The sequence below is a fragment of the Crotalus tigris genome, unplaced genomic scaffold (assembly GCF_016545835.1).
Source record: "Crotalus tigris isolate CLP2741 ecotype Arizona unplaced genomic scaffold, ASM1654583v1 scf7180000023617.9722795, whole genome shotgun sequence".
In the NCBI taxonomy this organism is placed as follows: domain Eukaryota; kingdom Metazoa; phylum Chordata; class Lepidosauria; order Squamata; family Viperidae; genus Crotalus; species Crotalus tigris.
In genome coordinates this window covers 4,831,160-4,848,259 of record NW_024100081.1, presented here as the reverse complement: position 1 = coordinate 4,848,259, position 17,100 = coordinate 4,831,160, and the positions used below count along the sequence as shown (strand labels likewise).

General features: G+C 37.3%; 1 protein-coding gene across 9 annotated transcripts in view; it reads left to right on the top strand.

Moving 5' to 3' along the window:
- The window catches only part of LOC120297349, a 41,879-nt gene that overhangs the window by 13,282 nt on the left and 11,497 nt on the right, over nucleotides 1-17,100 (top strand). For 7 of the 9 annotated variants that reach the window (XR_005553770.1, XR_005553771.1, XM_039319896.1 and 4 more), the window contains one exon: nucleotides 14,770-14,881. Coding sequence is in view for 1 of the 9 variants with exons in the window: in XM_039319893.1 (XP_039175827.1) it covers nucleotides 15,146-15,245 (100 nt within the window). In the remaining 8 variants the exon portion in view is untranslated. The other 2 variants (XM_039319899.1, XM_039319893.1) reach the window with 2 other exon arrangements.

Sequence of the window (17,100 nt, the reverse complement as noted above, 5' to 3'; positions counted from 1 at the left end):
AATATTGTTTACTTTTCTTTCTTTTTAAGCTACAATACAATCAAGAGATGACACCCAGTCCTAATATAGGACCACAATTGCACAACTAAACAAGAGCAGCAATGTTAATAGTATTGAGTTGCACCTAAGGTATTCTTGTCATTAAACTGCTCTTATTATAAACCCTGTGCTGCCAATTATTTATTTATATTTCAGAAAGGTTCACTGCAAACATTAGAAATATATTCCTGAGAAATATATTCCTTGCCCATTGACAAGTAGGCTTTACATAGCTCTTTGCACTGGAATTTGAATATTGTCTTCTGTAGTATTCCTTTGTATGACTAAATGTCTGGGAATTACCAGTATTATATGCTATTTCATTTCTTTTCAACTTTTGTATTTTAATACTAATACTTTTAATACTAAGAATTAATTCTATGTTTATTGACTTTATCTGTAAAGGTCAATAAAAATAACTAAATTTTACATTCTCATTTACTTATTTATTCACATACATATTTCTAAAAGTTATATTTCAAAATAACACAGCTTATTTCCTAGAAAAAAACCAAGAAACTATACAATAAATCATCTGGACCAACATTTATAAATAAATACCCATAATCCTACAAAGATGTATGTTTATTTTTCTGAAACAGACATTTGTCATATGATTTTTATTGCATTCTTGTTAAAATCTTTGTTAAATTTAAAGGAATAAAATTTTAAAAGTTACAGAAAGGTGCTTGAGTGACAGAAAGGTAGTATACAGCTGCCTACTGCTGTCATATTTTCCTTTATTTTTCCAGAAAAATTAAAAAACAACTAAGGAAAGTATCAATAACAATACATTTTTAAATAAAACCAATTTAACTATTTAACATGTCTATCTATATACAAATATTTCTACACAAACATTTTAAATACCCATACGTTTTGCCTAAAACAACCTGTTTAGAAATGAAGGTAAGTTTATTAGGACATTTTATAGCAAACAAACTTTACTAAATTTACAATTAATAAGTTTTAAGGAGTGCTTTGTTACTATTAATTTTCAGCAAAGCAATTTCCCATATTTTAAAATAACCCTGAGACAATGAAAATGTATTTTTGTTTTACAACAGTAAACTCAATAGTTAACAATAAATACTTAATCGATTTATTTTCCCGGATCAATTGATAAGTATTAGGAAATAGGATAAATTAATAAATATCATTTCATATCATGAAATGTGGTCAGTAAACAAGTAATAAATTTATATTGCTCACTGTTCAAAATTAACAAAGATTGTTTCTATCTGCATCTATTTAGTCTCAACATAATTTTTAAAAATTACATAATTTTCTTAATTTTTTCAAAAACATTTGACAAAAAAGCATTATTAAATTTGGCATTGTCATCAAAGTTTGTATGTATCAATTTGATTACATCTTTGCTAACAGAATCTAGAAAGTTCCAATTTTTAGACCAATATTTCCACCAATAAAAGCTTGATGGCGTATAATACTTTCTATAGTTCTTTGTTGATTACTGATTTATGTAGAGTTAAGAGCATCTTTGTTCTGTGAAAAATTCCAGTGACAGTCAGCAAATTCAGTGCTAAAATAATTCTTGTGCAGTTTTGTAATACTTTGAAGAGACTGTTTGCTTAAAATATAACTGTATATAACTTTAATAAGATTTCCTTATTTAATGTACAGGTAGGTCTTGACTTAAAACCATTCATTTAGTGACCATTCGAAGTTACAATAGCACTGAAAAAAGAAACATGACCAGTTCTCACACTTACGACCATTGCAGCATTCCTATGGTCACATGATCAGAATTTGGGTGCTTGGCAACTGGCATCTATTTATGATGGTTGCACTGTCATGTGATCATCATTTGTGGCCATCCCAACCGCCTTTTGACAAGCAAAGTCAATGGGAGAAGCCAGATTCGATTATTGATGACATGATTCACTTAACAATTGCAGTGATTCATTTAACAGCCATGGCAAAAAAAGGTCATACAATGGCATGATTCACTTAACAACTGCCTTGCTTAGCAACAGAAATGTGCTCAATAATGGTGTAAGTTGAGGACTACCATATATTTATACCACTTTAAATATTATTGACAGTCCAAATTGGCCCAATTTGTATATTTTATGAAGAAATGATTAAATTTAATTGAAGTTAGATTGATATTTGTGTCTATTCTTTGAAAATACATAGGATTGCACTATGCTTTTAAATCCTAATTCTACAAAATTGCTAGTTTCCCATTCTTTCTACTGAACCAATTTGCTCTTGTGAGGATTCTTTGCTCTCCAAGGACTGGACACAACATAGCAAATCTATACACAATACTTGATTGCAGCACACCCCTGCTTACTCCTCTGGGTCAACAACACCCTTCTAGGACAGACATGTCAAAGACAAGGCCCGGGGGCCAGATGCGGCCCGTGAAGTAGTTTCATGTGGCCTGCGAAGCCATCCTGGAAACAGTGAGGGAACGGTCCCCACTGTTTTGGCCCTGGCCCAGGTCGGCCGGGAGCCAATGTACAATTTTGTGGTGGCCATCTATGCTGAAACTCATTCAGTCTTAGCTCTACAAGGTCATCTGGAAACAGCGAGGAACCAGCCCCTGCCGCGTCGGCCCCACCCTCTGGGTGCATGCTGGGGAGGTGTCACCCTTTGTGAGGAATGAAGAAATGCACCATCACCTGGAAGTGGCCAGCAAATGGCCCTCGCCTACTTCACATATCCGGCTTGATGGGCTCCGGCGGAGGGGTTTCAGAAGGCAGTGAGGCTCTTCCAGTGGACCATGCCTTGGCATTTGCCCCGGTCCCACCACCAGAGACCCTCAGATCTGTCCCACTCCTGCCCAGACCTCCACAGGCACCCTTGAATCGAACGATGTAGAGCTGGCCATGCCCACTCAATAGGCCACACCCACTCCATCCACACTCACCAAGTAGGCCACACCCACCCTGGCTACAGCCACCTGGCCCCCCGAGGGCAATCGCAATGCTGATGCGGCCCTCAATGAAATTGAGTTTGACACCCCTGTTGTAGGACTTTGTAAGGTGATGTTGCCACGAACTATGTCCTTAATATTTAGTCTGTAATGCTCAGATCAGACAAAAGTCTCAAAGTTTATAAAATAGTATAAAACCTTTGTCTTTCTGCAAAAGTTCTTGTGCTAGTTATGATGAGATGCAGTTTCAGCATGGTTGCTCCTCTTCTAGTTGCTGCTGAGCCCATTGCTCTTAAGCAATGTTGCTTTCTGAGCACTCCAGCTAACCTGCCAAAGGATTCTTCCGGGATTTGCTGCTAGTTGTCTGGTCTGCCTGTAATAGCAATCAGTCTTCGGACATCGCCTTCTGCTTCCTTGCCTATATGCGGTTTGCTATCTCCTTTTCTCCTGCACACACCCCCATACAGTGTCTTAGTGTTTGCTTCTGTAAGCTAAGGGTCTGGATGATGAGAGGCCCCCTCCAGATATCAACACATCCTTGAATACACAAGGGTTCAGCCAGGCATCTTGAACATCGGCTTACTTGTGAGTAAATGCATGCATGCATGAGCCCATCTCTCAGGTTTCTAGGGTTCTGAATTTTCACAACCTTTTGAAAAAAACATGTGCTATGCTGAGCCTCCTGGAAATGGGATGGGAAGCACTGCTGTCATGACTACAGCTGCTTTCCCAAGCATAGACTTTCTCAGATGATCAAGGAATGGAAGAAGAGGAAATGGTTAGGAGCCAAAAGTTGTTTCCATCTTCTCCAGATTGCAATGCAATTATTATTGAGGAGAAAGGACCTTAGGTTATCAAAATTTTAGATTCTCAACATAGATTCTATATTCAATAAATAAAACACAAAAATGATAGCAATGCAGAAGAACAAAGCTTTTGAGTATTAAGACTTGACTAGAGTGAGGAATTTGACTGGTAGGTTTGAATCATGTTTGGAGTATTGGATTTTGGATGCTTTTGATTATTTTAGCTCAGAATGGGACAATTTGTTGCAGCCAACTCACCAACATCAAGAATAGGGTTTGCTTGAGAAACATGGACTTCAGACTTGGTTACAGGAGGATAAAATTTACAACATTGTTAAATCCAGAAGAGGAGTCCATAAAGGGATGTTGACTTTGATAGAAAAAGAGATAAATGCAAAAATAAAAGTTAAAAAAATGTATAAAAATGTAAACTTTCATTTTAATGGAATTAAATTACTGTGTGTGGAAGGCTACAATTTAGTCAAGGTTAAGTTCAGAAGTTTATCTTTTCTAAGAATCTCAGTTGATGAGTTGAGACAGTAGCTGAAGAATTGAGGTACCCTGGATTTAGGCCAGAAAATAATAAAAGGTTTAAAAGAGAATGGCTACATTAGTGCAAAACTTGAGAATCTTTTTCCTGGTTTTCCTTGGCTGGAAACAAAACACTATAATGTGCTTTTATACTGTAGCACTTGAGAAGCTGTCCTTTGGTTTTATCCAGCAGCCCTGCTTTCTGCTCTAGGCAAGAGGCCCAAAAATGTGGCTTTTTGGAGCGGAAAGCAATTATAGCTGTACCTGGGAAAAATGCAAATTTCTCTTTGCCAATATGAATCTCTCTGAGAACACCGAAGAGGATTACAGTCTCCCTAAGTTTGTCTGCAAAATTGGAGAAATAGGGATTGGGACTTTAGGAATAGATGGATGAATGAATGACAGATACCTGGTTTGTGGAAACTGCCTTAATAAAACTAGCAGCAAAGAAACAAAGTCTGGAATAGTTTTTGATTAGCTTTAGCCCACTAAAACACAGAAGAATTCTGAAATGGTGATGTCAGTGTAGGAGATACTGAAAAAGAAAACTGTTATTCAAATATACTTGACCTTAGTTCAGTTGACCTATTAACTGGTTTGTGTATCAAACCCAGGTATTTAACAACAGATCCAATTCATTTAAAGCTCAGGATTATTATTTGGTTTCTCATGAATAATGTTTTAAAATTAAATTTAGCTAAGTGATTTTCTTTACATAAAGCAAATCTCTTAACAGATAGAATTCATCTTTTTACCTTTGAACCTCACCAGAATGGGGATGTGTTGGAATTAATTTTTACAATCTTGGTTTCACGCTTCAATCCAATATTTTATTCATAGATACATACTTCACAAACCTAACCTAATCCTTGTGATATATAAATCATGATTTATTATTTATAATAACCTGAATTTAACTTCTTCATTCCTAACACATTGCCTCTATAAATGTTGAGATATTTTTAATATCTTAAGAAAGATATTAATATCTTAAGGAACTGCCAGGATTATTCAAGAAATGCCATTCTGCAAAAGACAGCTTACCTAATCTAGTTTTTGGATGACAATATTTAATGCTATAAGCTACCAATGACACCCTTTATGGCATGGTGATGGATTGAGACATTGCCTCTCCCTGTTTATATCTACCCATCCCATTAAGTTTGGCATGGGATCTGGAGAGGCATGCTCCAGATCCCATTTCTTAGGGAGTGCCATCTGACAGTGCCCAAGAAGTGAGCATTTTCTGTCTTGGTGACTGCCTTTTGGAACAGCGTCTCTCCAAATATTTGATTGGCTCTGACTCTGATAACTTCTTGTAAGGCATTAAATACTTGATTTTTTCATCAAGATTTGATAAAGCCTATATAGTAGTTACATTGATTTGTGTAAGTTGTTCTATTTTACTTGGCTGCTTATTATGTTTGTGTTTTATTTTATTATGTCCTTTACAGTATTTTTAACTGTTTCAGGCTACTTAAAGTTAGGAATTTGAGATGGGCAGCCATATAAATTGAATAATTAAATCAATAAAATGTCTTCCTTAGTTTTTTTTTCAGTGTGAGGTCAGTTAATAAGAATAAAACTTTCATCCTATCCTTTGAATTTTTTAGTTTCCAACTGAATTGCCTTAGCAAGATTCTATCAAGAGCCTGTCATCAAATGACACCACACTTGAGTCTGTATTAAAATTAGCAAATAGTCTAATGGAATTGATCTGCATAATTGTTTAGATGAGACTATTAGCATCACATATACAGTAACTAATTTGAAATTGTTTGTTTTCTGTATATTGATGTACATGATTCACTTAACAACTAATTAATACATGTTTTCTTGGAAGAAAATTACCTGAACAACTTGATGCAGGCACTCTTAACCATTGTACTTGACTACTGTAAATTACTGCATGCGAATCTGCCTGTAGTATGAATCTTCAATTGGTGCAGAACTCAGCAGCAGTAGTCTTTGGAAGAACTGAAAGAAACACTAAAAGCTTTAATTAGCTGCCAATTTTTTCTGGCCAAAATGCAAAGTGCTGATTACTACTTCCAAAGAGTTATACGATTTATTCAGTTTATTTCAGAATACATTTCTTTCTATATGTTTTCGCCCTATGGACAATGCATATCCACCCCCACACCCAGACTTGAGTTCATATGAGGTGCTTTAGCAACAGTTGTTGCCTACTTATCTTCTTTGTAGCTGTCCTAGTTCTTTGGAATGTACTGTTTTTGTGGAGTTGAACAGCTAATTTCTTCATTTTTAAAAAGGCCATTAAACAAATATATTAAGTAGAGTTTTAACTGATTTCAATAGTTTTAATTATAATTTTGAATTGTTTTAGTATTTATATGGTACTTTTGATTGAAATTTGTTTTTCTTGGCTTCAGTGTTGCCAGTCATCATCTATACATTAGAAGCAATTTTGGAGGGAAGTATTCTTTCTGGGAAATGGTGGCAGCCTGCAAGAGACTGGGAAACTTATTTGGCCTTTCTATCTTAATTAAAAGTAAACTTAATTGTGCTCTGTTGCAAGACAAACAGATGTCCATGGAGGAATCTTGGCATTAGGCTACGGCAGCATGACAGATCACTGGCTGGTAGAAACGGTCTGCAGGCAAATGACCTCCATATACAATGTATACTGATTAGGTATACTGCTCAATGGCTGCAAAGAAATGCAAGCAGCTCTAACTCTTTGTCATTAGAATTCAGATTTCTGTAGCCCAGATCTGTCCTAGTGTTATTCTTTTTATAGGCCATTCCAATTACACATATCTGTGAGTGGATAATATAAACTGCCAGCATTATCCACCCTAAAGAGATGGCCCTGAAATGTAGAAAGCAAATGGCTGAGATCCCTTTCCTCCAGATTCTCTTCTACCTCCTTTTGCCATGCTTCTTTGCAATAACTAAAAAAACAGAGAGACATATTTTCATAGAACAGCATCTCAAAGTACCCCACAACTGAAAATTGTTAATTTGTATTTTTAATTACTATATTGGAAGTTGTAGCGCATTAATTTTAATGTAATGTTGTTCAGACAGTCACTGGTTTACTTAAAACCTGTTAAGAAGTGGGAAACTACAACTATCAGGACACTTCTTTCCTGTGTTTAGAAGTAATGCTGGTAATCATAATACCACAATTACCAGAACATAAAACTGGAAGTGTATGGTTCTGTAAATCATTGTGTGTCATAATGAAATATTGACATCCTACAGGATACCACTATAGTTCTAAATTCCTTCCTGTTAGCAATGTGCATTTATTATTGAAGTGTTTGCTCTGTATTGTAGAGTTCAACTATAAGAATTCTAAAAAATCATAATACATTATAATAAAGTTCATAGTTATTGACCCAAGTAGGGAATTCTTCTGAGGAGACAAAGGAGTAAAAGAGAAAGAGGAATAAGTGCTTTGTGGGAGATTTTGAGAAGGGAAATGTGGAGTGGGGATCTGAATAAACTGTAAGCAGCAAGGGCAGTAAAAGAAGCTTCATGGTGATTCCCTTCTCTTCTCGCTGAAGAGAAACTCTACTTCCTGAAAGTGCAGGTTAGTGCCATTATTGGAGGAAAAAGAGCATCAGGTAAGATGTTCCTAGAAGGCAAGTGAAGGGAAGGACATAAAAAAGAAGTAAGTGCCAGAGAACATGAAATCGAAACTCTGAAAAACAAGAAAATAAAAAGGCAACCAAAATCAGTCCACTATGGAAGGAAATCCAAGACCAGGGCAGAAGAAACTTGGGTCAAAGAAATTCAAGAGCCACTTCAAACAGAAAAACTCACAGGAACCCAAATATGATATCAAAAACCTGTGCGATAGGAATATCTCTGGAAAGCAATACTGTAATTTATTCAAATGGAACAGACTCAGCAGAAAGGGAAGTATCGTGTTGTACATGTAGAATGCATACATATGTATATAAACCTACAAAGCATGGAAGTCCTATTGAAAGTATTTGAGCAAAAATAAAGGAGAGAAAAAGAGAGGCAGTTTGGTTTAGTGGTTAAGGAACCATACTAGAAACCAAAAGACTATGAATTCTAATCCTGCCTTAGGCATGAAAGCTGGCTGAGTGATTTGGGGCCAGTCACTCTCTTTCAACTCTTGACAATGTCAGGCTTGGGCAACAAGCTGGTTAGTCGATTCCTATCACAACCAATGGATCAACACTCAGTTGATCTGAAAAAAAAAAAAAACAGACCCTGCCCTTGCAGGAAAACATTAGGATGAAAAAAAAGAAGGGAAAAAAACACAATAATGATATTGTGTTGTTGAAGTTCATTCTAGCCTGCCAAACTTTTAAAGATGCCTAGAATAGTAAAAATGGGAGATTTCAATTATCTCTGCTAAGGCAACTAATCCAACTTCTTTAAAATCACAGATCCAATGAATTCTGTTCTCTCTTACTGATGGCTCTATTTTTAAGAAGCTGGAAGAAGGCATAAGGGATCAGCTATACTGGACTTCATCCTTACTATCAGGAAATAAATGAGTGAAAAAATTAATTTGACAGAAACCTTGGGGAGATTGAGCCTGTTATCCTTGAATTCACAATATCAAAGGGAGAAGAATATAGAGAAAGATTTGTATACCAGATTTCAGAACAGCAGATGTTGATGAACTCAGAAAAAAAAAGATCTGGGAAGAATGAGAAATCTATTGAGGGTGCAGGTATAAACAATTCCTACTAGCAAGACAAAGGAGAATAATTTAAAAATATTAATATGGGTGCACCCAAAGCTTTCACTTAAAAGTCTGAAAACTAAAAATACAGAATACAGCAATGGAAGGAGACATTTACAACCAAATAAAGATACAAGGCTATCATCAGAAACTATAGAAATATAGCAGAAAAGTTAAGATCAGAAAAAGCTAGGACCTATGAGAAATATCTAAACCAACTAAAAGAGGGGCAGGAGACTTATTTGACTACAAAAGAAAAAACAAGGGAAAGAAAAAATGGTTGTGGGCCTATTGCAAAGCAATTGAGGTGAATTGGTAATGGGAGAAGGGAAAACAACTTAACTTATATTTTATATCTGTGTTAAAAAAAAAGAACTTGATTGATTATCTGCCATCAAGTCAGCACTGACTCTTAGCAACTACATAGATTGTTTCCGTGACAATTTGTCACTAAATTTATATTTTATGTACTCATTGCCACTGTAACTGGTGGTGGCATTCTTCTTCTCTTTCTTTCTACCTCTCCCAAGATTACAGCCTTCTCTAGAAAGCTAGGTCTTGCATAAAGAGAGCCTAAAGTAGGAAAATTTAAGGGTGTCAGTTGTGTCTCTTGTGAGAACTCTGCATTGATTCGTTTGATAATCTGTTCGTTTCTTTGGCTACCACAGTATTCTTAGAGGTGCCTTTTTTTAACACTGATGTTCAGGAATGTTTAGTTGGCCATTATTCTCAAAATTACTGATGTGAGCTGCAGCTCAGAAAGACAAGGGAAGAAAATTAATTAATTAAATCAGTTAGATAGATATACTATCTATGTCAGTTCTACAAGGTAGATCAGATTAAGAATCCAAGTCTAAATATGCTTTTCCCCCTCCCTCTCTTTATCTTTGGGTGAACTAAGGAGGAGCTTATTAGAGATTTTCTCAAATTATTTTCTTGGGCCAGACTTAAGCCCCATTTATCTGACTATTGTCTTGGTAGCAGCTTTTCCTCTTCTTGAAGACTATTTCCTATTCTATCTATACACTACAATATAACTTGATATTCATAGATAGTACAATGATATGTTTTCAACAAGAGGATGGTGGAGATGCGATCATCTAGAAGCTTAGTGAAAATTTTGAGATCAAATATTTAAGACATATCATACAGTAGCATCAACCAAAGAAGCAAAATCAACAAATATTGATTTATATTGCAGTGGAAGAAGCCAGGGAAGCAAAAAACAAACAAACCCTTGGCAATGGAGTACCAAAAAGAAGACACAAAAGTCAGAACATGGTAGCAAACAACCACCATATCAAGAGATCATGGGAGATTTGTGATACATACCAATGATCACAAGATTAACTTCTCAGCAACAACCAGAATTCTATGTTTGAAGGTCTACATCACAATGAAAAATGTAATGTAATACTTACTGTAAAATCGTTGGTTAGTGACAGTAATTGGGACCAGAAAACACGGTTTTACATTGACTTTGCTTGTGGGAAGCTGGCAGAGAAAGTCACGAATGGCGACCACGTGACCAAGAGTTGTTGTAACTATTGTAAGTATGAGATGGTTGCCAAGTGCTCAGATTGTGATCATGTGACTGCAGTGGTGCTGGCATGGCCAGAACCTTGAGGACTGGTCAAAAGTGCCACTTGTTCAATGTTGCTGTAACTTCTGCTGAATGAGTAGTTGTTATCTGAAGTCTACCTGTACAATCAACATGAAATTAAAACTGCTGGCATAAACAAAATTGATGATCATATTGATATGGACTAAACTGGCAAGAAGGCAGACTATAAGTCAAAATATGGCACTTTTTCCAATTTCGGAGTTGGATTGTTACCTGGGCTAGTAAAAATCATTGATTAGTGTATCCCATCAAGAGTTATAATTGTATTTGTCCAGAGTCACTCCTTGTGAGATGGGCAGCTATATAAATTAAATAAACAAATTAAAAACCAATTTACAATGGAACTGTTTTCCATGGAAACTGTATATAACACAACAGCACTACCAATGTGCTCACTTTGGTTGAACATAAATCACTCATCCTAGAGGACAGTCAGGAGTGTATATGTCTGGTGCATATTGTGAATTCCCACAACAACCATAATGATGTGAAGTGCCATGTACTGAACTATTTACCACACAAGGGCACTATTGAGTTTCTGCTCCAGCAATAAATATGAAAATAGACATTCTGAGCAAGCTCTTGATCAGAGATTGGCATGGAGATCTTACCACACAAATAAATCTTGGGAAATGACCCATATGTTGATAAGTAGTCGTGTTGAAACAACAGCAACAATAGTTGGAGCAAGACTACATTTAGATAAAAAGGAGCTAAAGGTAGTACTCAACTTAAGGCTGTAACTGGGATTGGAATCTCAGTCACTGAGGGAAGCAGTCATTAAGGGGGACACCTATGTGACTGCCCATGTGACTGATTCACTCAATGAGTACAATCCCAACACTCTTAGTTGTGGCTGTTAAGCAATTGCACAGATCGTTAAGCAGATGAAGTTCCAGTTAAGGAGTTGGGGAGCTTCTGGGAAATAGGGAGACCCTGGGAGGCTCTAGTCAGGAGCTGAAAATCCTCCCTGCCAAAAATCCAAGCAGCCCCTGAACAGAGAAACATTTGTGTACAGCCTGCACTGGGCCTCCCAGGGGCTCTATCAACTTGCCCATGAATAACAGGTGTATACACAAAGGAGTTCTCAGCAATTGTCCTCCAGACCTAATTGACTGACTTTACAATTTTTTTAGCCAGTTCCAATCAAAATAAGAGCAGGGCACATACAAATATATAACTAATAAAATATGCAATGGAAATTTAGTACATTGGAAATGCCATTATGTTAGACTAGCTTAAGGACCAAACACTCACTGGAACAATGCCGCTTTGATTAGTTTTCAAATGCACATACAGTAGGGACAGTCCTTTCCTCCAAGGGAGAATGCTACATAAAATTAGGGTACTATTTCTTTTCCCACAATGAACTAGATATTTAATTGAATAAGAAAAAGAGAATATTTGTTTTTCAGGGTTGAATTGTGGCGTCCTTGTGCTCTCTGAGCTTGGTTGTTTGCTTGCAGATGTTTAACTGCCCAACAACATAACATTTTCAATGAGAATAAGTATAGGGTTTGTTCTCTGTTTATTGTCTTTTAAGAGACAATAAAAAGCTAAGACGTTTATGGAGATTCTCAGTCTTCCAAGTCATGGTTGTCCCACAGGTGCTTTTTCAAAAGGCAATTGGACTTTGTTTTTTGCTTGAAGACATTTCACTTCTCATCCAGTTCTGATTGAATGGTGGAGAATGGAAAGATTTATATTCCTTGCAGTCATCTGATCATTAGCACTCTTTTGGAGAGTTGTTGAGGCCACTTGGAGGAGTGCAAATGGGTGTGGAATCTACTTAGAACTGCTGAAAAGATTGTGTTGTAAACAGGAGATAGATGGTGTCATATTCCCCCCCCCCTTATGCAGTGAGACATGTACAGATCTGTACACTGGAGAAACAAAACAACCACTTCATAAATGCATGGCATAACATAGGAGAATAAACTCATCAGGACAAGATTCAGCAGTCCATTTGCATTTGAAAGACAAAGGTCACTCTTTTGAAGACAGCAAAGTCTATATTCTGGACAGAGAGGACCACTAGTTTGAAAGAGGGGTCAAAGAGGCTACATACATTAAGACTGATCAGAACTCTCTCAACAGAGGGGAGGGATACGACACCACCTATCTCCTGTTTTCAACACAATCTTTTCAGCAGTTCCAAGAAGGTTCCACATCCATTTACACTATTCAGGTGACCCTGAGGGCACAGATAAACTTCCAAGTGGCCTCAACAACTCTCAGATGACAACCAGATGACTGCAGGGAATATAAATTCTTCCATTCTTCATCATTTAGTCAGAACTGAAGAAGCTTCTTGGATAAGAATTGAAATGTCTTCAAGGAAAAGCAAAGTCCAATTGCCTTTTGAAAAAGAACCTTTGGTAATAAGAAGGGGAAAAAAAGACTAGAACACATCCTCTCCAGCTCAAACACCTAGGTAAGCAGGGATTAATACCAGACAAAGAATCACATAGAAATCAATACCCTAACCAAGGAACTATCAAGAACAAAGCCACACCCACCAACAGTGGCAGGCAAGCTACTATATATCAAGGAGCAAACTACCCATTCACTTGCACTGATGATGTTACCTAGTTGGGTACTGTAATAAAATGTATGAAAGCAAGCAACCAAGCTCAAAGAGCACTACAGACTCCACAAATGTATACCTTCTAGTACATGTAACTTTTTAAATTGTTATTTTGTCAGCTGAATGTGAAGAAATAAAGGAAGAGGGAGATCAAATTAGACAGTAGTTATCATATTCTATTTAACAGTTAATACAAAATCTGAAGAAAAACATAAATATATTAAGACCAAGAAAAGAATAGTTGGGATGCTGAACTGAAATATTGTATTGTAAAACTTGTAACTTATATGAAGAAAATTGGCTGAAGTATTGTTCGAATACTTTAAAATAAAGTCTTAATCTTTTCTTTGAAAAATAGAGCTGAAATATTTTTTGGACAAAATCACTTCAAATATACAAAGCAAATATATTATGTTTGAAAGAGCACCACCTTGTGGGCAGAATTGATAATTTGTATAGTATAAAACTGGCAGTGGAGAACTGCAGTAAGCATTACTGTGATTACTATTTCAAAAATAATACTATGTATCACCTTTAATATGAAAATATCAGGGCTGAACAGTGAATATACATCAGTTGATTTTATCTGAACTTCTGATTTTGAAGCCATGTATCATTAATGAGGAACAATAAAAAAATTAAAAATGTACAATATTGCAGAGAATTGTCTGAAATAAATTAGCATCTTAAGAGCCAATCCTGCAGGTGTCTATTCAAAAGTAGTCCTGCTGAATTTAAAGGGATTGGTCAATAGGTATGACACTGCATCCTAATGTTAGTTGTCAAAAATGATATTCTCATTGATCAGGTATATTTGACCAGTCACCCCGAATCGGTACTGGTCCATGGCCCATTAGGAACCAGGACATACAACTGGAAGTGAGCGGTGGACGAGCAAGCAAAACCGAAACCATCTCTCTCCTTCCCAGTCCATGGAAAAATTTTCTTTCATGAAACCAGTTTCAGGTGCCAAAAGGATTGGGGACTGCTGCTTTAGGCCAATCACTCTCTCAGCCCAATCCCCCTCATAGGGTTGTTGTTTTGGGCAAAATAGAAGGAAGAAAGAGGTATGTTGGCCATCCTGAGTTATTTATAAGACGCCCAGAATCACTTTATAGTGTAGATGGGCGGCCTAAAAATTTAATAAATAAAAATAAAATATAAAAATAATAAAGTGGGATGGATGGATTGATAGATAAACTATTACAAAAATAGAATAGTTCCAAATGGAAAATATTCCCAACAGGCCTCCATAAACTCAGTTACATGAAATTTTTGATTATATGCCATAATCAGTGTTGACTTTTAATGATTACACAGATGGATTTTCTTCATGATTAACTGTTCCTAACTTTCATATCTTCCAATGGTGCACTCATTGCCTCAGTAACTAAGTCCATCCATCTTTCCCAGTTTTATAGACTTCCCAAGAGTTAAGTCTTTGTATTATGTGTCTAAAAATGAGAAAACAATGGCTAAGCAGAGCTTTCTGTGAAACCTTTCAGTGCCGCTTCTTGGCTTGTTTTTATTTCTCTGAATTATTTGTCTTCAGATTTAAAATTTGAACACTTCTGCTCTTCCTAGGAAATTTATCAACTACAAAAGATACGCACATCAATAACAACGGACCGGGGGGAAACCGCGTGAAGGCTCATTTCACTTGAAGTTTCGGCCTTTCACTAGAGCCAGAGACCAGGTAAGTAATGTAAAAAGCGTGTATTTGAATTGTCTTAGGCACTCTCGAAATGTAATAGGACAGAGGGCTGCCTGAAGCCCCGCCCCGCTCGCGCTACCTTAACAACAAGCGTTGATAAGCCCGCCAATTTCTTCGCGCGCGAGGTCAGAATCGTCGCGGTAGCCTCTCTTGCCGTCTCTCGTGGCGTTCGCTTGTTCGTTCAGCTCGAAGGACCGTTAGAGCCACCATGGCGGGCTGGGAGAACATCGTGCGCGGAAAAAAGCCATGCTAAGAGCTCGAGCCCTTATGGTCGCATTCCTAGTTCTGGCGCCGTTCACGGAGTGGTCCGAATGGGGCCGTCTGCTTCTCTGTGAAGCGTGGCCAGGTGAGGACCATATAAAACCTATCTACTTCAGCTGAATCGCTGGGAATTATGGATCGCGAAGGTTTATTCTCTCGGAAGGTGCCAAGTTGAGGAAAGCATAGAGTCTTCGGCGGATGAGGAGCTTAGTAGAATTTGAAAGTCATCTTTTGTAATAAGAGTATGAAGTTAAAAGTAATGACTTTAAGCGTCTAAATAAATACGGGAGATGAGTAGTTTGGTTCCAGTTTAATAGTTCTTGCCATTCTCAATATGGGAAAATCAGCATAAAAGCAATCTGTTCAATGCTATGAATGACTTTAAAATCTGAGAATGAAAATATTTATAGTTTGGACTTGGAATTTTAATGAGTTAGGTTTATACTATTGTAGATACAGCTGAACTGAAACTACCTGTCCTGTGGTGAAAATCAGACACTATATCAGAACTGAAATAAAAAAATCCATTGTATATCTGAAATAAGTGAAAATATGCTTTACACTGTGAATAGTTGATACCTATTTAAGCAACTGCTGTGATTACCTTCTAGAAATTTTGATTACTCAACTTTTCATTAAGTAACTGAAAAACCACTGGACTTTGGTAAAAACTACCCAAGAATCTACAATATCACTTTTGTTAAATGTCAATGCTACTAAATGCTGCATACTAAAAAAGATTGTACTGTACTAATTCTTAGACAAGGGTATAAGCAATGAACTCCTGTTACATCTGCTCAGAGATAAGCCACATTATTTTAATGAGATTTAGTCTTAATGGATATAGAGTCACAAAATACTTTGTTTCAAAAAATACTCTTCAGTATTTATGTGCAATTGGGAAATGCATGTGCTTAAACACTGGTAACAGTACTTAGAACAACAGACTTTGCTGTGTTGTTGTAAGGATTTAGTCTTTACTTTCTTGCGAGAGGAGATTCTTTTCTGCCAACTTGTTCTTGTGTTTTAGAACAATCAAATTTACTGGCAAAAGGGGATACTTTAAATGCCATAGGGATCAGATGAGAAGGAAAGTCTTCTTTAAAAGGTTTACAAAACTGCAGCTGATGCGAATTTTATGGGAGATGGGCTTTCTTACAAACTCTGCAGCCTCAGTGCATGTACATTATGAAGTCTTCAAGGCCTTGCAGAAGGCCTATAACAGTGGTTCTCAACGTTTGTGTGACGGCGACCCGTCACACAAATGTTCTGCGCATGTGTGGCGGTGCCCCCATGCGCGGTGCGCATGCACGGCAGTGCCTCCATGCACGGCGTGCATGCGCGGCGGCGCCCCCTGAGGGGAGAAAATGGCAGATTGCCTTCTTTGGCGACCCCCGAAAAATGGTCGATCGACCCCAAATGGGGTCGCGACCCATAGGTTGAGAACCGCTGGCCTATAGGATCAGGGTCAATCTGATCTCTAGAGGGATGATATTTCAGAGGGCGGGTGTCATGGCAGAAAAGGCTCTCCTCTTCAGTCAAATGCCACTTCTTAGCAGATGGCATTTGGAGCATTCCCCTTCTGCTGGACTGAATAAGTAGAAAAAAAACTGGGAAGAGATGGTCCCATATATAACCTGGTCCCAAGCCATGACTATCACCACCTTGAATTTCATCCAGAAACATACTGATAGCCAGTGCAGCTCCCATATGGTAGTAGAGGTGGCCTATGCACCAAACAATTGGCAATTTTAAGACAACTTGACTTAATAAGACAATAATATAAGAGCCTGTTTGATCTAGTGGTTAAGGCATCAGGCTAGAAAGCAAGAGACTGAATTCAAGTCCCACCTTAGTCATGAAAGGCAACTGGCTACTTTGGGCCAGTCACTCTTTCCCAGCCCGCAGAGTGGTTGTGGGAAAATAGCAGGAAGAAAGTA